This window comes from Microtus oregoni, unplaced genomic scaffold (assembly GCF_018167655.1).
Source record: "Microtus oregoni isolate MIOR12 unplaced genomic scaffold, Mior012 000052F_ref0000163, whole genome shotgun sequence".
NCBI lineage: Eukaryota > Metazoa > Chordata > Mammalia > Rodentia > Cricetidae > Microtus > Microtus oregoni.
The window spans coordinates 1509144-1536325 of record NW_024543828.1 but is presented as its reverse complement, the minus strand read 5'-3'; the positions used below and the strand labels follow the sequence as shown (position 1 = coordinate 1536325).

At 36.1% G+C, this 27182-nt stretch overlaps 1 protein-coding gene across 1 annotated transcript; it reads left to right on the top strand.

The window, feature by feature from the left end:
• Positions 1-4628: 4628 nt before the first annotated feature.
• Positions 4629-6092, top strand: LOC121437452 (RNA polymerase II elongation factor ELL2-like). The gene has a single exon (XM_041637333.1). The coding sequence runs from the start codon at positions 4629-4631 to the stop codon at positions 6090-6092; it is 1464 nt and encodes a 487-aa protein (XP_041493267.1).
• The last annotated feature ends 21090 nt before the right edge of the window (positions 6093-27182 follow it).

The window sequence follows — 27182 nt, the reverse complement described above, 5'->3', positions numbered from 1 at the left end:
CTAGATTCATATGTTTAAATTTTCACCTCCAAGTTGATGAGGAGACAGAGAATTAGTCAACATAAACTAAAGTCTCTATAAAGAGACCCAAGAAAAATTCCTCATCTGCTATCTAAGACATACTAATATGGCATTGTCTATAATTCAGGGGAAAAAAAGCTTCCCATCAGACATTAACTGTGTAAGAACCTTGATTTGCAATTCCAGCTTCAGATTTTTGCTATTTATAAACTACCTAGTTTATGATTGTTACAGCAGCTCCAACTAAGACATCAAATCTGAAATATAAAGACTTTAAAAAAACATCAGGGACTGTATAGATGGCTCAGAGTTTAATAGCACAAGATAGTGTTCTAGAGGACTCAGGTTCAATTCCCTGGTCCCACATAGTGGCTAGCAACCATCCGCAACTGGAGTTCTAGGTAATCTGACTCCATCTTCTGGCAAAACATCTGCAAAACATAAAACAAAATTAGAAACCTAAAACAACAACAAAAACATTGATTTGAGAAGGTTGAGTAAAGTAATATCTTTAAGGAAACTGAAGTTTTACTTTAAGTCAGGGGATGGAGAATGCTAGAAGAGATTAGTGATTGTGGTGTCAGAGTTCTAGAATCATTGATATGTTGTTAGTTACATAGAAAGGACATAAGTGCTGTGAGAAGGCATACTTCAGAGACTATAGTACTCTAGAAAGCTCATAATATAGATGATAGCAAAGAACAATGGACAGGTAAGAAAGGATATACATGTTCCTAAATTTGACTAGGGTGTTGTAAATTAACGGTAGTGATTTGAACTTGTGTTTATGTTTCTTTCTTTTACTACAAAGAGAGAACATGTACCAGTAATATCTGCTATAAATATCTCCTTCTCTCATACATAAAATTGCTCCAAGTTTGGGTTTTGATGTTATCAATTGTTTACATGGGGTGTTTATGGTAATCAAAGCCATGTTTGGATAAACTATCAGACTTGAAGTTGGTATCATACATGAGTTGGTATACATGTTTTGTAGTATATAAGTTGGACAGATTAATAAAGTTTTGTCATTCTGTCTGTTACAAAACATGAGTCCTTATGAATTAGTGTTCTTATACAGGTGATCCTAAAGAGATCCCCACCCACTTTCGACATCCCAACATAAGCTATCAAGACACAGCCTGTGGATCAGAAAGTAGCTTCTCATCAGTCACCAAATGGCTATCCACGCAAAGCTACAAATTTGAGATTGGGGCAACAATCAGGCAATGTCCTTTAAATATGTCTTACTAATAGGAAACTTTTATATGTTATTCTTATTCAATCTCACAGTCACTTCTGAGAAAAGCATTTAATGTCACCACATCAATGAGTATATTAGAATGATGTTCACTAATATGAACAATAAGATTCATGTAAATGAGTCAATTCTTTACAGGATTGTATAAATTGCATAGAGCTCAAAATTATGCTATATAGCTTTGACATTTTTTATCCTTTTATACTTCGATTGCAAGTTTTGAGGGTTGCTTATGTAAAATGAGTTCATTAAATAAAAAATAATTTTATGTAATAAAACACAATCAATTTTATACAATTATTTCTAACATTTTGAAATGTCAAGTCATTTGTTGTCATATTATTTAATTTTATATTTACCTTGTGATATATATCATATATATATATATATACATTCACACACGCACACACACACACACACACACACATATAGAGAGAGAGAAAATTTATCTGTATTATGAAGTAAAATTCTAATTTGATATCCTTGCTAAAATGTTGACAATTTGCATTTAGCAATGTTTATATAATTGTCTAACATTTATAAATTTATTGTTATAGTTTTATTTTCTAGTTCTGGTAATTTATGCATTTTAATCTGTTTTCCTATACCTTCTTCTAGTTCTCCACCCTAATAATTATTGTTGTTTTATGTTATATTATTAGGTAGAGAAATTCTTCACTTTGTCTCATTTGTAAAATTCTTTTAGCAGAACACCACAAGAAAACCCACAGAATCAACTAACCTGAGCTCATAGGGACTCACTGAGATTGATTCACCTACCAGAGAGTTTGCATGGGATTTACCTGGGCCCTCTGCAAATACATTACAGTTGTGTAGCTTGATCTTCTTGTAGGACTCCTAATAGTGAGGACAGGGACTGTCTCTGACTCTGTTACCTGATTTTGGGAGCCTTTTCTCTTACTGAGTTATATCATCCAGCTCTAATATGAGAGTAGGTGCCTAGTCTTGCTGCTACACGATATGCCATGGCTATCTGAAACACATGAAAGGCTTGCCCTTTTCTGACTAGAACGGAGGGGATGTGGATCCTTCAGGGTGGTTATTGGAGGGAGAGATTGGAATGAGAGGAGGGATGGAAAACTGTGATCAGCCTGGAAAGAGTAATTAATTAATAAAATAAAAAAGAATATATTGGGTCAATATTTTCAAGATTTTTATGTTTATAAAATAATTTTATGTTTTTGTCACAATGTACCTGTTTTCTCATTCTTCAGTCAGAAAACATTTTGTTGTTATCTGGAAATAAGACTACAATTGGGATTTTTTTTTTTAGTATCTAAAATACTAAACATATATACATATATATATATATATGTGTGTGTGTGTGTGTGTATAAATTCAGGGAAGATGGTTTACTTCTGATTATATTTACTAAGGATTTTCAGCAAGAATAAAATAGCATATATGTGTGTTTGAAGTCATTATATTGCTGAAGATATTTCTGCATTGCTTTGGCTTCATGTTATTTCTGAATAAGTTGTTTCATATTTTTATTTTTTAGAAATGTACTATGAAGTTATAGAATCATGAAAAATAATGAAGAGGAATGAAACATTTCTCGGATGTTAATAGACTCATATACATCTTGATGACATAGAGATATATCTTCACCTTAAGAAATGCAGAGGTATTACTAGTTATTCTCTTGACATTTAGAAACTGATTTTTCTATGTACCTATTGTTTAAAGTGAAATGTACTATGGACAAAAATGACAAGGGTCAATAAATTTACACATAAAATGATCTTTATGATTCTAAAGGTCATAGACCAGTCTAAAAACAAATATGATAATAATGTAATATGTTTGATTTTTTAGAACTTATACAAAATGCTCTGGAATAATAATGAAGGAAATAATATTTTGATGATAGCTGGTACAAATGAACTTAACTTTGAGTTGGTTTCTAATAGTGAATAGAAATTTAGCAATGTGAACCTATCAAGAGTGAGAGTTAACAGTGAATAGAATTGACATATTAATTTGTTTAAGAAGTACCAACTGCTTCCTAAATCTTTGAGGGCTAGCTCTAGCTACAGGAGTCAAGCAATGTAAAGACTGAAAAAGCCCAATTCCTTATTAAAGTCATATCCTGCTCAAAGTTATATACATGAAACAAATAAGCAAATATAATCTGATGGCAGCTAGTAATTGTTCTCTATACGAGATAATGAAAAGAATGCTCTGGAGTGACTGTGAATGATAGGGCACTATCTTAAATCGAATAATTATGTGAAGACTATAAATAAGAGGAATAATATAATTAAAGATTATCGAGAAAAGCATTAGTGGGAAGAAGGACTCTCAAGTGAAAGAAAAAGTGTTATGAGAAAATCACTTCCCCTTTTTAGAGATGTATAGAGACTTAAGGACTAAAATAAACACCTATAATTTTTTTTTCTGTTTATCTATGATTAATATAAATTATGTGGTCACAAGTTAGAGTCCCTATGGATACATCAAACTCCAATCCGATGAAAAACTAAAAAGATGTCTTTCATGACAGACTAAGTGTAATGTAGACTTTCTCTTAATCATGTCATGTGGAAGCCTTCTCCTCCAGTTTTCAATAATTTGTAGATGCCGATTCCATTATCTAGTACCTTTACTTGAATTTCTGAGGAGGAGATAACTTTTATATATTAAATTTAGAGAATAACATATTTTCAGTTTGAGCTAACAGGGCCACATGAAGAGAAGCTGTAAAGATGAAAGATAAATAATAAGATTCTTAGAACAATTTTACCTGTCCAAAGTTTTCCTCAGTCAATTATATCTTCTATTTGTTTAACTAGCATAAAATATGTTGAAAGTATAGTTTCATAAACAATAGTAATAATAAATCATATATTCCAAGAAGAATAAAATCATTTTTTCAAATGCTGATCTTTACAGATATGACTATTTGACTTCCTTTGGAGGCAAAACAACAGGGAAAATGGTAGGACAAATGCCCGTGAAGGAGACAGACAGCATAGACCCAGGGCTGAGCAATGTCAACAGGCTGCCTATGGGGTTTCCAAGACCAGTCTTCCAGGAAAGTCCCCCATACCAAAACAATAAGCATTCATTGCCTTCCCAAGGTTCTCAATTCCAAGGATTTCAACATCTTAGCAAAATAACACCAAACAATTCATCTACTGATATGAAAACAGTTAACTTTCAATTGTCAAATGTGAGTAATGACACACAGCAAGACAAAATTGGCAGTTCCCAACCAAATATGTCAAACTCTACTCACCTACAATTCAACTGCCCACAATCTATTCAAGACAAAATGACAGTGAATAGATGTGCCAGCTCTTCTCAGCTGACTTCACCAAGAATGACAGAAGCTGAAGAGAAATCTTGCAATACATGGAAGAATATAAGAAAATTATATGTACAGAAAAAGGTGCCAGTTCAAAAAGTGCCTCATTTTGTTCCCGATCAAGCATCCGAGAGGAAAAGAACAACCCCTCTCAACACTGCATATACCATTCGAAAGTCAAGGCCAGTCAGTGGTGTCCATACTCGATCACATAGGGACAGAGTGATTCACCTACTAGCACTGAAAGACTACAAGAAATCTGAACTTCTTGTTCAACTGCAAAAAGATGGCATCAAAATAAATGACCCCAATTTTCTCGGAAAAATTCTGCTGCAGGTGGCTAATTTGAATGCCACTACTTTGTCATATACTTTAAAAGACAGTATCTTCAATGAGATCCAGAGAGATTGGCCTGGCTATAATGAGGAAGACAAGTTGTTATTGGATTTGGTGCTTTCCAGAAAGCTACGTCCATTTCACAATGCTACCAAGGCCACCCATTGCAAAGAGTCATCTGTAGTTTCTAAAACAGATGATTCATCATCCTCAAAGGATCTTTTTCTCTCTTTATCTGGTATTGACACTTTGATGAAAAATAAAGGTGGATTCTTTCCCCCTAAATCTGGTGGACAGTTAACATCAAATGGCCAAGCAAGTGGTAACAGTGAGAAACCTGTAATTCTGTCGTGTTCTGCTGCTACTACCAAATGCATCCCTCGACCATTGCCTGGCTCCCATCTGCCAATTTCGAATTCACCAGTCCTTATAAAATCTAATCACAATGTTTGCAGTTCTCCAGAAAATGGGACTCAAAATCCATGTGACAACATCAGCCATGCCAGTGGTATGCTTGAAAGAGAGATGAATAAACATACTTCTTTGGAAGCTCCATCCTGTGTTTCAGTTCAAAAAATGTATTCAAAGCCAATAGAAATACCACATTTTATGCCTGAGAAGTTCAAATGTGCATTTGCAAAGCGAAAAACAACTATCCCAAACTGCATTACCAGCACAATGGAGAAACCAAAGATCGATTTTAAGAAACAAGATGAAATTATGAAGTCAGATTCTAACAAGGAAGTTAAAAAAGTTTTCCCTGATTCTGGGAAGACCAGTTTTACATCTGCAACTCCAGATTATTTGGCAAATTATTCCATTATACTTTCCTCTGACCAACGTCAGTGTTATGAGAAGGAATTCAGGGCAGATTACAGTGAATATCAAGCCACATACAACAAGATACAGATTTCATGCACACCAATCATTGACCTAGATTCAGAAAGAAAGGGATTTTCTCCAGGATCAAAAGAATACCAATATATTACTAAAAAAATTTTAGTAGCCTATCAGAAAATGCAGCAGCTTAATCCTAAATTTTGTGAAGAAAAGGATAGATGTGTGTTTCTTTACAACAAGCTGGTTCACATTAAAAAGTTAATAAATGATTTTGACCAGCAAGAAGTAAAATCTACACAGTAATGGAGGGTTTGGACAAGAATAAACTTGATTTATTGAAATTCAAGGTAACTTGCTCCAAGATTCTAAAGAAAACTTGAAAGTTTTCTGAAACTTGCAACAGTATTTAAATTTAGTTTGTATTATATTCATTTTTTGCTTTTTTATAATTCTGAAGCTGCATTATATGATTGTTTAACCTCCAATATTTGTGCTTTCACTACAAATTTCATGATATTGTGAACCTAATGTCTATGAAATAAAAATGTACTCATAAAAAATAAAATGAGGAAGTTAAAATATTTTTGGATACTAGCCTCTCTTCTTGGATAGTCATTATTCAAGTTAATAATTCAAACAGAGGTTGAAAATTTTACACACAGTATTTCAACATATCTTGTCAGAACACCAGTTACAGTCAAACACCTAAAGATTTTGAGCTATGGGGAATGTCTTAGAGTTACTATTCCCACCATGAAACAATGAACAACACAAGCTGGGGAGGAAAGGGTTTCTTTGGCTTATGCTTCCAAATTACTGTTCATCATCAAAGGAAGTCAGTACAATAACTCAAACATGACAGGAGTGATGCTTACTGGCTTGCTCCTATGGCTTTGCTTACCCTACTTTCTTTTTTTTTTAATTTATTTATTTTTTAAAGATTTCTGTCTCTTCCCTGCCACCGACTCCCATTTCCCTCCACCTCCCCCAATCAAGTCCCCCTCTCTGGTCAGCCCGAAGAGCAATCAAGGTTCCCTGCCCTGTGGGAAGTCCAAGGACCTCCCACCTTCATCCAGGTCTAGTAAGGTGAGCATCCAAACTGCCTAGGCTCCTACAAAGCCAGTACGTGCAGTAGGATCAAAAACCCATTGCCATTATTCTTGAGATCTCAGTAGTCCTCATTGTCCGCTATGTTCAGGGAGTCCAGTTTTATCCCAGGCTTTTTCTGACCCAGGCCAGCTGGCCTTGATGATTTCCCGATAGAACATCCCCATTGTCTCAGTGTGTGGGTGCACCCCTCGCAGTCCTGAGTTCCTTGCTCATGCTCTCTCTCCTTCTGCTCCTGATTTGGACCTTGAGTTTTCTGTCTGGTGCTCCAATGTGGGTCTCTGTCTCTGTCTTTTTTCATCGCCTGATGAAGGTTAATATTCAGGAGGATGCCTATATGTTTGTCTTTGGGTTCTCCTTCTTATTTAGCTTCTCTAGGATCTCTAATTATAGGCTCAATGTCCTTTATTTATGGCTAGAAACCAAATATGAGCGAGTCCATCCCATGTTCCTCTTTTTGGGTCTGGCTTACCTCACTCAGGATAGTGTTTTCTATTTCCATCCATTTGCATGCAAAATTCAAAAGTCATTATTTTTACTGCTAAGTAGTACTCTAATGTGTAGATGTGTCACACATTTTTATCCATTCTTCCATTGAGGGGTATCTAGGTTGTTTCCAGGTTCTGGCTATTACAAACAATGCTGCTATGAACATAGTTGAGCATATACTTTTGTTGTATGATAGGGCATCTCTTGGGTATATTCCCAAGAGTGATATTGCTGGGTTCAGGAGTAGGTTGATCCCGAATTTCCTGAGAAACCGCCACACTGCTTTCCAAAGTGGTTGCACAAGTTTCCATTCCCACCAGCAATCTGCCACACACCGCGCCCCCGTGTCTGTGCTCTGTGTGCTGGCACCCAGTTCGCAAGCCTCGGGCAAGGGGGCTGGAGGTTAAATATACAAACACACACAGACAGAGAGACAGCAACATGGGTCATCCTTGAATTCACCAAGAATGTCCCCTTTATTGTGTTCAGGGGCAGATTATATAGAGACAGCCACGCCCCAGCCAAACCCACCAGAAACCAGTCTCCTGCCATCAGAAACTCCTGAAGGTCTCGTGCTCAGAGCAGCTGTAAGAACTCAGATCAGGGGATTACAAGAAATTCAGGATCTGGGGTCTCACTGCTCCCAACAACTACCAGCCTAAGGATGGCCACACCTACACACAATGGACTGGGCCCTCCCCAATCAATCACTAACTGAGAAAATACCTACACTCAGATCTTACGGAGGCATCTTCCCAATTGAGGCTCTCTCCTCTCTGATGACTCTAGCTTGTATCATGTTGTCATAAAACTAGCCAGTACAGGATTTAAACTGTGTATTCAAAACATTACTCATATTCAAATAAGATGTATTGTATTTACAAATCTGAACTGTTTCCCTAAAGAGGTATCTCTTTAGTTAATGTCTGTATCTGTCACCCAAAAGAAAATTGATACATATCAAAGAAAGTAAATAACCATTATATATACTTCAGGAAGACTACTAAGCAAACAAGCACTGCTTTCAAAGTGTCCCATAGGTTTTGGTACATTGTGCCCTTATTTTTGTTGAATTCTAGAAAGTCTTTAATGTCTTTATTTCTTCCTTAACCCAGGAGGGTTCAATTGAGCACTGTTCAATTTCCATGAGTTTGTATGCTTTATGCAATTAGCATTGTTGGTAAGCTCTAATTTTAAATCATGATGATCTGATAAAATACAAGGGATTACTCCAATTTTTTTTTATAAATTGAGGTGTGTTTTGTTACCAAATATGTGGTCAGTTTTAGAGAAGGTTCCATAAGAATCTGGAAGAAGGTATATATTCTTTTGTGTTTAGGTGGAATGTTCTGTAAAGTTCTCTTAAGACCATTTGAGTCATGACATCTGTTAGTTCTCTTATTTCTCTGTTAAATTTCTGTCTGTTTGACCAGTCCATTTAGGAGAGTGGGGTGTTGATGTCTTCTCCTATTAGTATGTGGGGTTTGGTGTGCAATTTAAGCTTTATTAATGTTCCTTTTACATATGTGGGTACACTTCTAATTGGGGCATAGATGTTCAGGTTTGAGAATTAATCTTGATGGATTGTTCCTGTGATGGATTCTCCATCTCTTCTGATTGATTTTAGTTTGAAGTCAATTTTGTTAGATATTAGGATGGCTACACCTGCTTGTTACTAAGGTTCGTGTGATGGGAAAATCTTTTTTCAACCCTTTACTCTGAAGTAATGTCTATCTTTGAGGGTGAGGTATGTTTCTTGTATGCTGCAGAAAGATGGATCCTACTTTTGTATCCAATCTCTTAGCCTGTGTCTTTGTATAGGTGAATTAAGTCCATTGATATTAAGAGATGTTAATGAACAGTGAATATTAATTTCTGTTACTTTTGGTGTGTTTGTGTGTTTCCCTTCTTTAAGGTTTGCTGGTATGAGGTTATCGGTTGCCTGTGTTTTTCTGGGAGCAGTTAGCTTTCTTGGGTTGGAGATTTCCTTAAAATATAATTCACTTTTACAATGGAATACTACTTGGCAGTTAAAAACAATGACATGTTGAAACTTGCATGCAAATGGATAGAACTAGAAAAACCATCCTGACTGAGGTAACACAGACCCAGAAAGATGAACATGGTATCTACTCACACCTAAGTGGATACTAGCTGTAAATAAAAAGATTAGTGGGCTATTAATGATCCTAGAGAAACTAAGTAACAAAGTGAACCTGAAGAAAAACATACATAGATCTATCTATAAAGGAGAAATAGATGAGATTGCTTGACAAAATTGGGACCACGGAGGTGGGGGAAAGGGAGGGCAGAAGGGAAACAGGAGGAAAAGAGAGATGGGTAAGAACTTGAGGAGTGGGATAGATGAGATGGACGAAGGACATTCACATTATAATATATGAGATACTTCTCTAATGTGTTATTAGTCAAAGAGGCCTCAGAGATCTCCAAATCAACATAAGCTACTGGCATTGTAATTGTTTACCAACCACAACTACATGGTAAGATACTGTTGCTGAAGACACTATACACTTTTGCAGAAGAATGTAGAGAACTACTTTTAATGTTTCAGAAAAGTGTTATATAATATTCTGTGGCAGAAATTATGTCTATGGTCTTATCCAGTGCTGGACCCTGTATGTTACAGTACTGACCTGAGAGGCAAAATATGTTTACTGGAACAATGGGGGCATAACTCTTTGGGAATAACTAAATATATTCTGATAAGAATAAGAAGTAATTTTATGTCTAGTCTTAGAATCCTGGTCAAAATCTTGTGGCTGTGGAGGTCAGAGTGTATAACCTATTAGAGACCCTACGGTAGAGCACATACCTGTGGAGATCAGTGGGCGGAATCTAGGGAGGCCATAGAGTAGAGCATAATATTATTAAATAATTATGTTGTCAAATCGTCTTCCAATTATTTATGTTTTTCATCCATATGCTTGGCTAGCTCTTGACATTTGTCAGAGAATTTTCTTTTTGTACTAAGCAACAATCAATGCAGAGAATCATATCTGATTAAACTGTTGAGAATATGAGACTCTGAACACTCTGCCCTAATTGGAGTGTTTTTATCAACCTCCAAACCCCTTCAGCTGGGTTCAGGAGACATCTTGAGAGAGATCACAAAAAAATATAGTAGCCATAGCTAGGCAGGCGTTCTGTGAAATTCTGTCTTCTGGAAAAGACGTGATTTGTGCACTCATAAGCTCACAGCATCTGTGGTTGTCTGAACAAGAACTCTTAAGAGCAAGCCATCTGAAATTCTAACAATGATTGGGAGGTACTCTCAGGAACCTATTCTATATTCATCCCTTTGGGATTTGATATCTTCCAGAGAAGGCTTCCTTCATCCATTTTTGAGGATATGGCCAATGGTAGGCTTCTCAAGCCAAAGTGGATTGTTTTATACCTATTCACATATAAGTAGCACTAATTAAATACAGAAAAAGAAGAAGGAAAAACAAATAAATGAAGTTGTAATGGGGATGTGCTGGGGAAGATGTAAGGTAGGGTTTGATGGGTTTGACATGCAGAGTATGACTACAATCACACTTCATTGTACACACATATGAAATACTCAAGGACCAAAACACACACAAATATACACACAAACACACACATATATATACAATATTGACATAAGTATAGACATGCAGATCAAAAGACTATTATCAAGAATGTAAAATAAGCACTTCATTTTATAGTCATTGATTTATGTTAATAATGCCAAGATAATAACTGATGGAGGAAGGTCATTGGCTAATAAAGGAGCTGCCCTGGACCATTTTATTGGTTAGGACATAGGTAGGTGGAGTAATCAGACCAGAACGCTGGGAGGAACAGGAAATGAGGTCAGAGACTCCACAGCTCGCTCGGGAGCAGACGCCTCAGAGAGAGACGCCATGCCCCGCTCCCGGGATGAAGCTCCGACCCAGGATGAACTAGGCTAGAATCTCCCCGGTAAGCGCACATTGGGGTGCCATACACAAATGATTAGAAATGGGCTAAATTAATATGTGAGAATTAGCCTAGAAGAGAATGGGCCAAGCAGTGTTTAAAAGAATACAGTGTCTGTGTAATTATTTCGGGGCATGAGCTAGCCGAGCAGGCGGCCGGGGTGTTGGGGACGCAGCCCCGCCGCCACCCTTATTACTTCAAATAACAAGATGATTAGTATTTTTACAATGATTCTTAGAAAATTGAACATGTAAATAACATAATGAGTCCCATTTTCATGCTACACATGAAAAGTTACACAAAAGTATGAAATCTCTAAATATAGAAACTAAAATTATAAAGCCCCTACAGAAAAACAGAAAGATGATTTTGAAGGTATAATTAGAAACAAATTTACAGATAAATATCAACATTAAAGAAAATAAAATTATTAAGTAGAATTTCATAAATGTGACAGATGAGTAATTCAAAGAATATTACCAAAAAGAAACCCCTAGATGGGAGGAATAATCTTTCAAATAATGTATGTGGTAATGATATTATATTAAAAATATTTATAAAATTATTACTCAATAAGAAATAGACTGTAAATATGGGCTAAAATTTTCAATAGAGGGCTGGCAAGATAGCTCACTGGGTAAAGGCTCTTGCTGCTAAATCTGAGGACCTATTTGGTATCAGGAAGGTACATGGTAGAAGGAGAAACAACCTTCTAAAAGTGGTTTTCTCTGTCCCTGTGTCTGTCTTTTTCTCTGTCTCTCTCTCTCTCTTAAACACACAAACACATGCACACACATTCAGTAAAGATGTAGAGCAATGCATGTGTTGCACGCATATTCACATACACTCGATAATAGTGTACTTTTGACTTCAATATATATTTCTTTGAAGAGAATTAAACAAGTAGTCAATAAGCATTTGTGAAGATAATCAGAATAATTAGTCATCAAGTAAAAGCAAATCAGAATTATAGTGACATGTAATATAACACAGAGAAAGCAGAAATATACCCATTTCTCCTAAGAGCACTGGGCATGTTTTCAGCACTGTTAAAGCACCGATAAAATCTATTTGGCTTACCATAATGTTAATGATTTTTAGTGCCTAGTTAAAGCTCTATTTCTACTGTTTATTTTTCTGTGAATAAGGAGAGACTTGAGACATGGGGCAATTTGATTTCCGAATTAGCAGCTATTGGAATCTCCCTTGCTATCCTGATTGCCTTAAGCAAATGCACAACTGACCAAACAGTCTACACTCTCCTGATGCCAGCACTAGCAGTTTGGAACACTTCATAGACACCTTGAAAAAACTACAACATCCTTGTAGCTTGTTTCCCTGGTGATTAAGGTGTACCATAGTCTCAAACAGGACTGACTGAAACAGTTTATGCTAGATTTTTCCTTTCACGAGCTTTAATGTACACAAGACGGCCAAACAACTATCGCTTCCTTTCCCAAATGGATGTTATTGTTATACACAGTAGGACTGTTGTGACTAATTTTAAGAAGCAAGGCTATGGTTTGTCCATAACACACCATTAAATGGCTGCAATTGGTGCTAAGGAGTAATACTCTGATTAGGTAAAGCACAGGAGTGTGATTGGTAAAGAATAAATAGCTATGAGTAATAAGAATTCTTTTTTTTTTTTTGGGTTAAGGAAGCAGGTTATTGTGTTGGTCTAGATAAATGGATTATTTAACTTACTTGTATCAGTACGGGATAAGTTAATAACATGATGAAAGAAGCAGTACACTCCATAAAGCAATGACAGTGTCTTGCAGTGATGGTGCCTGCTGTCTTCAGGCTGAGCTATGAAAGGGCAGGGTAAGTAATTGTCTTGACTGATTAAGTAGTTAAGCAGTTTGAATTCTACCAAGGTAGAAAGAAGGCCAGAAGTAGACAAGAGAAATATGAAGACTGAGACTTAACATGACTATCAGGCTTTAATGAGTCTCAGAAAAGCAAAATGAAACTCAACTGCAGCTCTAGTTCTATGAAGTTCTAGAGAGATGTCATGTCTTCACAGACAAGTATCTTAGACCTAGGTCATGTGATGTAACACTAGATAGAATCAAGGGCTAAAAAGCTCTGGTTTCCTTAGCCTGCACAAAAACTATATCACTGACTATTATGAAATGCTGAGGAATTCTGATATGTATGTGCTGCTTAGAATAATGTAGTTATAATAATTTGCAATCAAAGGCTGAAGAATCTCTATATTCTAGATCCATACATGAACTAAAACAACTATAGGGCTATAAGGGTCCTGATAACAGAGCCCTAAACTCGCCAGTGTTATAAAACAACAGGGTTTCTCCTGCTGCCTCTCCTACCTACCCAATGTTGTAGGTGACTGCTGGGAAACACTGAATGAAGTGAAAGGTGCCAAAGATCTACACTTGAAATGATTCTTACCACCATTTCTATCCTGGTAGAGATAGAGTACACTTAGTCAAGTGACTGTGGACAATACTGGGATGAGTACCATGATAAAGATCCTAAGTGATAAATGTTAAGTAAAATATGGAGAAACCAGAAAATGCAATCATATTTGACAGGACCCCACTCTAGTGGTTGATCCACTATATAAAAAAGACTGCAAATTCCTTAAAATATCAAATATAGAGTTTCCTTAGGACCCAAATTTTCTCCTTGGAGATCAACTAACATAATAAAAATTATTTTTCAAGCACTTACTATTAATGTTCATAGATAAAATTCATAACATTTTGATTGAAAATAATAATTCAGTAGCTATAAACTACAAAAATAGGTAAATAAATTTTGTAAATCCATGTTGATTGTTCTTTAACAATAAAAACTATAGTGTGAATACATGGCACAATATGGTAAATCTTTGAAGTTATAATGTTAAGTGATGTGACTTAGAACAGATATGGCAAATGTTATATGGTTTCTTATATAGGAAAAATTCAGAATAGATAACTTTATGAAGAAAATATTGCAGATTGTTGATGCAAGTTGCAGGATTAGAGGGTATATGAATTGAATGCTAGTTAGTGTGGTATTTTTTTTTCAATGATGAAAATTTTCTAAAATTGTGGTACTGGTTCTATAAATTGTGAACATACTGAAACAAACTTTCAAGTTGTTTTATTTAAATGTGTGAATTATATGATATGCAATTAACATTACTATAAAAATAACATATATTTTAATATGTTTTATCTGTCAGGTTAAAGGTGATAAAATGGAGGAAAGGGGGCAACAGGTTATAAATTGCTTGGAAAATTTGTCAACATGCTATATATATCCAGTTTTCTAAGTAATTGTATTTAGTATGCATTATTCAGAAATTACATGCTCAATAATTGTTTAGAGTGATTCCTAGGGCATTTTGACCTCCTTAAAATGTTTTTGAAGTGCATAGTTTGAATAAATTTAGGCACTAAGTATATTGTAGGACCAGACTTTCTCTCACAGTCTGAGATACACCAGAAATTCATAATCAAATTTTAAAAAAAGTGCTAAGTAGAAATACTACACCTAGCCAAAGTAGCTATAATTTTGATGATTCTAATAGAATATGCTTAGACACAAACTTTATTAGACTAAACGACAATCTTAACTTCAAGATAGAACTCAATTCTTTATTTCAGAAAATTTATTCTAGCTGACAATAAGGGAAGAACTCACAAGGAATTCTTATTCCTTCTTGTCTTGACTATCTGATGACAGTAAAAGGAATGGCAGTGTAAAATGAAAATATTTTTTTCATTTTTGTGATACCAGACTTACACAAAACTCAGAGAATAGCATGGATCCATTAAGATGCCTTTTTCTTGAAAAGAAATTACATCACTACAAATACCAGAAGAGAACACTAAAAGAGAAAAACATCCTATCTCAGATTGAGAATTCTAAGGTAATTTAATCTACAATGGAAATATCACAGACCAAATCCACAGCATCATTTTGAGATGTGTACACAAGATGTGTAGCTATTGTAGCAAGAATATTGCTTGTTCTAACTAAAGGGGGTAAAAAATATGGCCCTGCATGAGAAGGTGGAGGACCTGTTTTGTGTTTCTCCCATTGACTAAAGTAACCTGTTTTCATATATTTTGCCAGTGACTGATCCCCAAGAAGAGCTAACAAAACTCAGTTATATCATATTTTGATATGTGGGACAACATAACTGATTTTGTTTAAATTTGAACAATATCTGTAGTTAAATAAGGAATTAGAACATATTAGTATCATTCAGCAATATTTTAACAGTAATTTATTATAAACCTGATGTTATGACACATAAAATATTTAATATATGTAGGCATCAGAGAAATATAAATTAAAACTACTTTGAGATTTCATTTGATACAAGTCAGAAGGGCCAAGATTAATAAAACAACAGATAGTTCATGTTGGCATGTTGTATCTTTACCCAAAATAATTACACGGAAACTGTATTCTTTTAAATACTGCCTGGCCTATTAGTTTCAGACTCTGATTGGCTAGGTCTTACATATTGATCTAACGCATATCTAATAATCTGTGTAGCCCGCGAGGTGGCTTACCAGGGAAGATCTTAACCTGCATCTGTGTCCAGTAGGAGAATCATGGCAACTGCCTGACTCAGCTTCTTTCTCCCAGCATTCTGTTCTGTCTACTCAGCCTACCTAATTTTCTGTCTCTCTCTTTCTCTGTCTGTTGTAATAGGAGCGGCAGGGCTGCGTCCCCAGCACACGGCTGCCCACATGGCTACCTCTAGCTTATGCCCTGAAATAATTACATGGAAACTGTATTCTTTTAAACACCGCTTGGCCCATTATATCTAGCCTTTTCTCGGCTAACTCTTGCACCTGGACTAGCCCATTTCTTATAATCTGTGGAGCCCACGAGCTGGCATACCAGGAATGATCTTAACCTGCATCTGCCTGGAGTGGGAGAATCATGGCCACTCTCTTGACTCAGCTTCTTACTACCAGCATTCTGTTCTGTTTACTCCACCCACCTATGTTTTAACCTATGAGGGCCAGCCAAGCAGTTCCTTTATTGCTTAACCAATGAAATCAACAGATTGATATATGACACTCCCACATCACTTTCCCTTTTTCTGTTTAAACAAAAAAAGAAAGGCTTTAACTTAACATAGCAAAATTACATATAACAAAACAGTTATTAAGCAAGAATTACAGTTACAATATTTATATCTATTTTATCTTTTATCATAACTAAGGAAAACTATAACTATCTATTCATTCTTCAACTCCATCAAAGACTCCAGAAGGATATAATAATACCTAAGTAAACAAGAAATAAGAAAACTCTAGAAATGACAGAGACATCTCGCTGCCTGGACAGTCACCCAAAGTTCTTTTGTACCGTTGGGGCATCCATCTTCAGCCTTCAGGCCCATAGTATCCAGCAGACATTTTCCTCAAGCAGGACATTCCAAAGACAGTTCAATCACTTTCTGCTGTATCCTGCAGAATGTCTCACAGACTCTTTCATGAGTCAGGAACCCGGAAAGACCATCTCACCTTTAGGCAAGTTCAGCAGTCCTCTCTCTGCGGGTTCTTTGTGTCCAGTTTATGCATCAGTCCAGGCAAGAGCAGTTTCTTGCACAAATGGCTATCAAACTCCATAAGGATCCTCTTCGATGTCCATCTTCCTCTCGAAGTAGATTGGTGCCGCCAGGAGCAGACATGTCTCATTGTCATGAAAAGTCCTAAGTTATTAAAATATTTTAAATGCCATATTCTGCAGCCTTTGAAAGATATGAAGAATGCCTATCAGAAATATATCTCTATATATCTAGAAAATCTAAGTAACATGACTACAAACTTGACTATTATTTATGATTATCCATCAACAACCTATATTTCCTAATTATACATTACATTTTAAAAATGAACTACACAATCACAATACCTTAATCTGTTGGACTCTGGCGTCCAAACACCGAGAAGGAGTCGCCCTCAGAGACCATCTCACACAGCACAGCTGATGCAAAAAGCATGAGGATTTTATTAATTCTGTCATTACAGGGTACCCCAGCATTTGGGAAGCTGAGGGATCCCGAATAGCGGGTGCAGTCTACTTTTAAAGGGGCCACAGAAGCAAGGGGGTTGTTTTTTAACTATTTTGATTGGCTTATTCGAAAGGGCTATTGCCAATAATTGACTGGAGAGCTGTTGCCAGATCAGATGAGTTAAGAGGTCATTTTGACCCCGTTTCCCAGGGGACTGAACCAAAGCATACGTATATGGGTAATTGTTCAGGAACTGAGTACGTGCGAGTGTAGCTATTAGGTCCTTGGTTCCCAGGGGAGGAGGGGAAGCACTACGGCACAGAGGCTGAGAGGATTCAGAAATGGCTTCAGGATTGTCTTACAGTCTTACAAATCAAGATCAGAAATACATATACATATGACAAAATTGACCTTAAAATCCACACCAATGCAAATTATTCATACCTATATCATTTTCCCCTTTAAATGTAAAAGAACATTTATAAACAATATTTAGGGAACATGGGCACAGTTTTTTCTCTCCAAACTGCTTCCTGCTGAATGGGGGTGCTGTTAATCAGATCATTTAGAGTGTAACCTGTGTGCCAGGTTTATCTCAGTTGGCAGTTGAATGAAGTAATTTTTTGAGGGTGTTCACAGGAACTTTTCGGGAGGTCGTGGTCTATCATACCATATCGGGATAGATGCAATCCACAGGGTCTGGTCCTCTGTGAAAACAAAAGAAGACCTGCTCCTTAGACCCAAATTTTGAAATCGTAATACCCTTATGATATCCATTCTGGTTCCATTTGGCAGTCCATATAATGAAATGTCTTTCTGTACTTAGCTCCTTTACAGTCAAAAATTTTAAAGAAAACACAATGTACACAATCCAGACTCTCTGTGAATTTTCCATTTTTACGTGGCTTATTTTTCTTTATTTCTTTTTATCTCTTAACTATCTGTACTCTGTCTCTTTAAAGACTTTACTTTTTTTTTAAACCATTAACTTTATTCTCTATATTCTTTTTCTTCTCTCTCAAGCCTACGTACATTCATCCAACAGTGTGGCTCAATTAGTGGTCTGAATCTGTCCTATTGTGAATCTGCAATTTTTTACTATCCAGGAGCACTTTTGATTTGTGCCTTTAAATCACTAGGTGCTTAAGAATCTAAGCTGTGACATTCCTAGGTCAAAAACAGGTACTGCCTGCTGGCCCTGCCCAGTCCAACATGGCTAAGCCGCTCATGCCTCTGATCCTTGTACATTTCACCACTAGCATGGCGGAGCTGCTTTTGCCTCTGAGCTGCGGAAAGCAATGCCCCCCTTTTAGGCACACAGCAGTCTAGTTGCCATAAAATAAATTGTAGCACTTTACTCCAAATGCTCCATTCAAAAGCTCTGTCTCCTGCAGGAGACAGATCACAATGGCGGCATGACCCAGAAAGCCGGCATTTTAAAACAGCCAGTTTTTTTTCCTGCTGCTGAGTCAGGAAAATTTCAAAATGGAGGATGTAACATTTTGTGCTAGCTCTGGGGCCGCCAGTAGGAGCGGCACTCAGCACTTTAATTCTGAGACTGAGCGTGCAGCACAGAAATTCTTTTCATCCAAGTTAAGCCAAATCTGACACGCAGAGCACTGCACAGTCTGAAAACACTCCATGCTCTCCTGCCTGCCTAAGCCTGATTAGGCTGTCTGCCCAGGTGCAGGCAGGGAGTGGTGAGCCTTCCGCACAGTCTCAAAGCACTCTCCTTCTGATCCCAAGCAGGAACACAAACATCCAGTCCCATAAAATCCATTGAAATGCTTTAAAGACAGAGTTCATGCTGGCAGCACAGCCCCAGGAAGCTGCGCTTTAAAATGATGCAGCGTTTTTTCTGCTGCTGATGCCGAATCAGGAAATCTCTCTACAGCATGCCACTAACAAACAGCAAAAATCTGTGTTAAACTCTCTCTCACTTATTTTTAAGCCTTCTCAGGTTTTTAAGTGGATTTAGTCCATCACCTCTGGACGCCATCTGTTGTAGTAGGAGCGGTGGGGCTGCGTCCCTGGCACCCGGCCGCCCACATGGCTAGCTCTATCTTACGCCCTGAAATAATTACACACAAACTGTATTCTTTTAATCACCGCTTAGCCTATTATATCTAGCCTTTTCTCGGCTAACTCTTGCACCTGGACTAGCCCACTTCTTATAATCTGTGTAGCCCACGAGCTGGCTTACCAGGAATGATCTTAATCTGCATCTGCCTGGAGTGGGAGAATCATGGCCACTCTCTTGACTCAGCTTCTTTCTCCCAGCATTCTGTTCTGTTTACTCCGCCTACCTATGGTTTAACCTATGAGGGCCAGCCAAGCAGTTTCTTTATTACTTAACCAATGAAATCAACAGATTGATATACCACACTCCCACATCATCTGTCTCTGTCTCTCTCTCTCTCTCTCTCTCTCTCTCTCTCTCTCTCTCTCTCTCTCTTTCCTTCCCCCCCTCATTGACCAACACTTTGTGTGTGTGTGTTTGTGTGTATTTGTGTGTCTATGACATTTCACTGTGTTCTGTAGGAATTCCTACCGCCAATAGTCTTTAAGTTATCCACTACCTTGATGTGGCTTCTTATACTATATATGCAGATGTAAAGCATTGTGTCCGGCCTCTTTTCTGGCTACAGGATTCAGTTCCTGTTCCACGTTCCAGCAGAGGATCGTGATTTGTGAGTGTACCCATAGATAAATAACCCTCTATTATATTCAATTCTGACCTAATTTGGGATTTCTTTTATAGCATGCTTTTTCATTTGGCACCACACATGGATCCAAACTCCAAACCTACTGGGTAGATTGGCTTAAAGGCCTAATTGGTCCACAGCCCAGAAAGTCTCCCGCCCCTACCGGCTTGATGTACTTTTACCAACTAAGCTTTTTTTTGTTGTTGTTGTTATTGTTGTTTTTCAAAACCCCCGCCACAGTGGAGCTAACTGTGTTCTGTGAATTGGAAATTTCCCATGCATGCACAGGGACTTTCCAGATCCCCCACTGCTATGTTCCCTGCAATATTCCCTGCTGCATGGTGACTTATGCAGCTTCCTGCTTGTACTTCTAGCTCCTGGGTTCTAGAATTCTTGATCCATATAAAGAGTGGATTTAATTGTCTTTAATTTGTCAAACAAAGCATATTTTTCAGTATTTAACCAGCATCAAGAAGGGCAATCCAAAACCGCTCAGGACTGTTTGTGGAACCAGGTTGTGCCTCTAGTCACGACTCTGAAACCATGACACCTGCTGGACAGTAAAAATTATGACACCTAAAACAATTTACAGAATTTCATAACAGGCAATTAATAAATCAATAAACTTGAAAGTCATATAATGACAGACAACTTTATCATGGAAAATTTTAGTAACTTTTTAACTAATACTTGTTCTGCAAGGCTTATATGGTTATTGTGATACATCCATTCATTAGATATTGGGACTCAATTTTTTTTCTTCATATTATATCCTTGAGAAAATGGTTTGAGCCAGGCAGTGGTGGCCAAGCCTTTAGTACCAGCACTCAGGAGGCAGAAGCAGGCAGAACTCTGTGAGTTCGAGGCCAACCTCGTCTACAAGAGCTAGTTCTAGAACAGGCTCCAAAAAGATTCAGAGGAACCCTGTCTCAAAAAAAAAATCAATAATCAAAAGTTACCTGAAAAAATTAATACAATTGAAAATGGTAACATTAATTTGACAGATAAAAAGAAATCCATGTCAAAGAATACTGAAAAATTATATGAAAGAATTCATACTGTTAAATTTATAATCAAAATCTGTTTAAAAAAGTTATGATAGGTTAGCAGATAGAGTATCTCTCCAAGATGGCCATCTGAAAACTATGCAAATAAAGTCCAAAGATGAGATGTTATCTTTAAAGGAAAAGCTTCAGACCTTGGAGTCTCATGAGTAGAATGAGGGCCAGAGGCTAGGTGTTTCAGTGAGATAACTAGAAATATATACAGGCCTGGAGATTCAAGATTTACAAAAGACAAGAGTAAAAAGTTTTGTAACAATTGAGGAAATTCTTGGAGCTGATGAGTAGGGAAAGAAGGTATAAGGACAGGATTCAACATCGCCAGTAGCTGTCAGAGATGACTTGCCCAGGATTTTAGCTTCCTACCCTGTAATCTACTCTGATAAATCATCAAGTTCTAAAGGCTCATGAGGATCCAAAGAAGGCAGATGGATACCTTTAGGAATGGATGATCAAAATGAAATTAAGCAAGCTGTTGTAACTTATGGCTTGCATTCCACATTCCTTAGGGAGATGGTAAAGACATGAGTTTCTAGAATTAAAGTCTCGCCATATAACTGGCTTTAGTTAGTTTCAGCAGTCCTGGATGATGGGCCTCAACTGATGTTTAAATGCTATATCAGAGAAGAGGTTAAAATTTTAGAACGATATGGAAAAGCAAAAGGACTTGAGCCTTCCTAAGATCAAATTCTTGGTGAGGGCATTTATGCTGACCCACAGGCTCAAGCTCTTTGTGATGAACAAATCTTGTCCCAATGACACAAAGCAGCCTAACTGCTTGGGACAGGATTCAAGAACTAGGAAAATGGATTTAATCATATATGAGGGTTAAACAGGACAAGAGATAACCCTTTACTGACTTTTTAAAAGATTAACTAAGGTTGTACAAATAGGAGTAACAGACTCAGATGCTAGAAGACTACTTATTGAATGTCTTTTGAAAATGCCAACTTAGATTGCAAAAAGGTATTTGGGCCTTTAAATGTTAGATCAGCACCAATGGATGAATGAATCCTGTATAAAATGAACATTGAAAGATTTGACTATAACAGTGAATCTTGGATAAAAGAAGCAATTTCCAAATGAATGAGGAGGCATCAAAATATCAAATGTTTTAATTGTGGTAGAATAGGACATCTGAGAAGGGATTGTAGACAAGGACTAATATCTCCTCTGGGAATGACAAGAATAGGAGGACTCAGACTTCAGTTATATGTAGAAGATGTAGTAAAGGCCAACATTTGATCAATGAATGCAGATCAACAAAAGACAGACAAGGAAACACAATGCCATTGGGAAACTCCTTGGGGGCCCTCACACATGCCCTCAAGTCAAATATGGTCCAGTCATTCCCAATCACTGTGGAGGGTATGTCTCACCAGGAAAATTAAAAAATCTAGAGCCTTCTGTAAAGGACCATACTGTTCTGATTGCTGTTCCACATTCCAGCAGATGATCTGTGAGTCTACCCCCAAATAAATAACCCACTATTATATTTATTTCTGAGCTGATGTGGGATTTCTTTTAAGCATCCTTCTTCAACTGTGGGTTTCTGTATTTGTTCTTATCTGCTTTAGGAGGAAGCTGTCTCAATGGTAGTTGAACAAGGCACTGATCTATAAGCATAGCAGAATATCATTAGGAGTCATTTTATCACCACATACACCTTTTTATTTTTTAAAGTATTATTTTTATTTGCCCTAGGTCCATGGACTATCAAGATTCACCCAAGCATTTCTGTGTATGCCTCCATTTTGTGGAGTGATTAGAGGGGAGGATAGGAAGGAAAAAGGAAGAGAGGAGGCAGGGGAAACTGTAGTTGGGATGTAAAATAAATCAATTTAAAATAAAAAAATAAAATGGGAGTCATTCTATATGTTATTGCTTTTCTGTTTGTTGTTATCCTTCCTTTACATTTTCTAATATTAGTCATTGCCATCCAGGTACTGAGTGATTTACTAGGGAATGAGAGCAATGCACAAGCACCTGAGTCCTTACTATATACATATGAGATATGAAGATTAGAGTAAATTGTTATGGCATTAGGATAGTTATAAGATTGATAACCAATGAAATAAACACAATGAAATTTATTAATGCTAATGATGTGAGGTGTAGTTTAGTCTATTCTGACTAACTATAGGCTCTAAGTAAATATTGGAGCAGAAAGAAATATTAGATTAATTAAATATTAAATCTAAATTTTGGTACTTATATACAGCATATGTAGTTAGAAGAACTTATTGGTGTATGTTAATAGAAAAATATAGAATTAGGCTATTAAAATTTATGAATGATTTTTAACTTGATTATAAATGTATGGAAATAAGAGCAAGAAAAGGGTGTAGATACCTTGTTCCAGTCTTCATATTTCTGACCCAGTTGTAGTTTCAAACTAAGTAAGAGGGCTTCAGTCATGCAAAACCACCTGTGTCTTTACAAGTTGCTCTGACTATGACTTTCCCTCATGGTAATGACATAATAATTGACAGAGCTGAGTGGGTCTGTGAGCTAAGTAGCTATGTCCATGTAGCCCTGCAGATTTGCCAGAAGCATTCTTGAATGGGAAGGGCTAGGGTGACTCTCAAGAGACATTTGGCAGTTCTTTTCTTCTTGTTAAAACTAACATCCAACCAGAACTTTACTCATGGATAAGAATGTAGATTTTACAACAGAAGAACTGTTACTTATCACAATTATAATCTCTTGGGCTTTCCTGCTTCTACTTTTGATAATATTCTTCATAAAACTATGCATTGCTTTATTCCTTTCATTTCGTGGAAGAACAACTCCTTCCTGCTTTCTCTAAATAGAATGTGGGCACATATCAACAATTTTGTGTAGAAAACACAAAAACGAAAAGGCACATAGGTAAGTTTCTATTCATATTATATATAAGCCATGAAACCTTTATATTTCCTCAATGGTAAAGGAAAGCTATTTCTGAGTATTGTTAATGCAAAAATAATAAGGAAGTGGTGATTTTGGTGTCTAGTTCAATTTGAATTTTAGAGGAAGAAAGGTAAGAATGTGAGCTCAATTTGAATTGTAGAGGAAGAAAGGTAAGAATGTGAGAAAGGAAACTTATCACATGTAAAGTAATAGAAAACATTTAATGGAGTTAATATATTTAAATATTTAATATATAAGTATTACAATATATTAATACATTTATTATACTTTTCTAATATTATATATGCATATGCATACTAATATATCTTGATCATTTTACTAATAATTGAAACCTTCCGAGCATGTGTGGAAAAACACTGAATTTTTAGTTTTTCCAAGGATAAAAGATAATTTTGACAAAATATTTAAGTTGTACTATAAAAAACTTAAAGAGAAATAAAAGATATTACAAGCTAATTATTAGATGATACAAGAAAGTAGTAATGAAAAGGGGGATTTTTAGTGATTACTAATTAGGAAGTGTTAGAGAGAAAGATTAATAATGTTTGAATGTCAGTGGTCATTTTAAAAGTATTTATCATTTTGTAGAGAAGTGAATATATTTTAGTAGTCAATTGGAATGCAAAACAACTTATAATAGTACACACAAAATGAGTAAATATTAAGAAAACATTATGAATTTCACTGATATTTTAAAATGAAATAAAATATTATATATTTTTTTTCAGGCAAAGAATTATGAAATCTGAATAAAAAGATCTCACCATCAGCTTGGACCCATTTACTAAGTATTAATGGGGTTAAATATTAGAGATTTAGGTTCAAAACAATAAATATAGGTTTAGATAGTACAATTTCAGCAATTAAAACTAGTCAGGAAAACATATTTATTCATATATTCTAAGAAACTCTCTTTGATAGTTGTCAAAATCAAGCACAAACCTGTTGATTAGGTCTAAATCTTTTATTTATTATAGTCACTTATTCATTGATAGTTACCTGCTAACTCTGATTTGTTTCCTCTAAGTACTGTTGTGATTCCTTTGTTTAATACACTAGGTTGTGGAATCATTGACCATGCTAGATCAGCTGGCCAAAATGTCCTGGTTTTTATCCAGTTTCTTGCTTGCCAATTTGAGAATTAAAAGGCACATGGCCTTGCTTGGTTTTTTATGCAGATGCTAAGTAAGAATCGAAAGCTTAAAATATATGTGTTTACAATCTATGTTTCCTTTTTGGAGACATATTCAGATATTGACAAATTATCAGTGTACAGGTTTGGGGGTCTTTTTATTTACAGCTTTTGCATACTCTAGATACCATCCTGCTATTTGAAGGGTAACTAAAAAAGACTCTCCCAATATAATAAAGTCTATCTCTTCACACTGTTGATAATTTATTTTGCTATTCAGCAATTTACAAATCTCAAGTATTTCCACTTGTCAACTATTTGAAGTATTTCCTCTGCAACATATTATATATTCCAATAAGCTTGATGGTACCTGTATCCTGAAGTGTTTTACTTAAGTATTCTTTTTAGCAATTTCAGCATTGTTACATATTTTGCATTTTTATTTTTTATTGATTTTTTGAGCTACATTTTTCTCTACCCTCCTCCTCCTTTACTCTCCCTCCCCTTCAAGCCTCTCCCAGGGTCCCCATGTTCCCAATTTACTCAGGAGGTCTTGTCTTTTTTTTTTACTTCCCATGTAGATTAGAAGCATGTATGTCCCTTTTAGGGTCCTCATTGTTGTCTAGGTTCCCTGGGATTGTGAAATGAGGCTGATTTTCTTTGCTTCATGTCTGAAAGCCACTTATGAGTGAGTATATTTGTTTTTTGTCTTTCTGGGTCTGGGTTACCTCACTCAGTGTGATGTTTTGTAGATCTATCCATATGCCTGTAAATTTCAAGATGTCATTATTTTTTCCTTTGTGTAGTACTCCATTGTGTAAATGTACCACATTTCCATTATCCATTCTTTGGTTGAGGGGCATTTAGGTTGTTTCCAGGTCCTGGCTATGACAAACAATGCTGCTATGAGCATAGTTGAACACACATCCTTCTGTAAAACAAAGGACTCAGTCTACAAGACAAAGCAGCAGCCTACACAAAGGAAAAATATCTTCACTCACCCCACAGTCAACAGAAGGCTGATTTCCAAAATATACAAAGAACTCAAAAAATTGGTCATCAAAAGAAAAATAATCCAATAAAAATGGGGTACATATCTAAACAGAGAGCTCTCAACAGAGGAATCTAAAGTGGCTGAAAGGCACTTAAAGAAATGTTCAACATTCTTAGCCATCAGAGAAATGCAAATCAAAATAATTCTGAGATTCCATCTTACACCTGTAAGGATGGTCAAAATCAAAACCACTGATGACAGCTTATACTGGAGAGGTTGTGGGATACAGGGAACACTGCTTAAACTGGTACAGACCCTTTGAATATCAGTAAGGCAATTTCTCAGAAACTTAGGAAACAACCTTCCTCAAGACCCAGCAGTACCGATTTTGGGTATCTACCCAAAGAATATATTTCTACATTTAATTTAAAGTCTTTGATCCAATTTAAATTGAGATTTTGCCAGGTAATACACACAGATCTCACTCCGTTTTTCAATGGGTGGATATCCTATTTTTAAGCAACATTTATTAATAAAGCCTGTCTTTTCTCCATTATGTATTTTCAACATACTGTCAAAAATTGTCTATAGCTTTGGAGGTTTCTTTATGAATCCACTACTGAATGTTCCACTGGTCTGTATATCTTTTTTTTATGTCAGTATCATATTGCTTTAGCTTGGTGAGTTTGTTATTTATTTTGATATTAGTGTGATACTGTTGTTTTCTTTCTGAGTATATTTTTTTATTTATTTGTATTCCAAGAAATTTTAGAATTTTTGCAGTTTTTGGTTTTAGTTCCATGAAGAATGTCCTTGAATTTCTGAAGAGAACTACATTGATTCTGTACATAATTTTTGGTAGTACATCTACTTTCACAATATTAGTTTTGTCTATCTAGGAACATAGAAGATCATTTTACTGTTTATTATCTTTTGCAATATATGTTTTTCAGTTTCCTACTGCTTCTCTTCTAGTTAAAATAATATTTCTATGTAAGGATTATTTTTTTTTTTTTTTTTTTTTTTTTTTT

What these genes read in the sequence shown, in the direction of transcription:
- LOC121437452 (XM_041637333.1), top strand. Translation starts at nt 4,629, where the DNA reads ATGACAGAAGCTGAAGAGAAATCTTGCAATACATGGAAGAATATAAGA.